This window comes from Etheostoma cragini, chromosome 14, assembly GCF_013103735.1.
Source record: "Etheostoma cragini isolate CJK2018 chromosome 14, CSU_Ecrag_1.0, whole genome shotgun sequence".
Taxonomy (NCBI): Eukaryota; Metazoa; Chordata; class Actinopteri; order Perciformes; family Percidae; genus Etheostoma; species Etheostoma cragini.
Genome location: NC_048420.1, coordinates 24,060,142 through 24,060,567, shown reverse-complemented (window position 1 = coordinate 24,060,567; position 426 = coordinate 24,060,142). Strand labels below are relative to the sequence as shown.

The following is a 426-nucleotide window of genomic DNA, read 5'->3' as shown; positions in this document are numbered from 1 at the left end:
GTTATGGGACTTATAGAACCAGAAATATAGACAGTATCTACCTATGTTATGGGACTTATAGAACCAGAAATATAGACATTATCTACCTATGTTATGGGACTTATAGAACCAGAAATATAGACAGTATCTACCTATGTTACAGGACTTATAGAACCAGAAATATAGACAGTATCTACCTATGTTATGGGACTTATAGAACCAGAAATATAGACAGTATCTACCTATGTTATGGGACTTATAGAAACAGGAATATAGACATTATCTACCTATGTTAAAGAACGTTTATAACGCCAACGTCTGGCTCCGCCCCCCCTGGTCTGAACTCACCGATTGGTCGATGGCCATGGGATCAGTATCTGCCAGACCTGCTCCGGCGTTCATCTTGTCTCTGCGAGTCCCCAGAGGGTTCTCCGGACGCAGGCCGAG

General features: G+C 42.3%; 1 protein-coding gene across 1 annotated transcript in view; it reads right to left on the bottom strand.

The window, feature by feature from the left end:
* LOC117957214 (ATPase family AAA domain-containing protein 2-like) overlaps nt 1–426 on the bottom strand; it is a 22,821-nt gene that overhangs the window by 16,386 nt on the left and 6,009 nt on the right. The window contains exon 7 of the mRNA XM_034892811.1: nt 296–424. Within this exon, the coding sequence (XP_034748702.1) occupies nt 296–424 (129 nt within the window). The remainder of the gene's footprint in view (nt 1–295; nt 425–426) is intronic.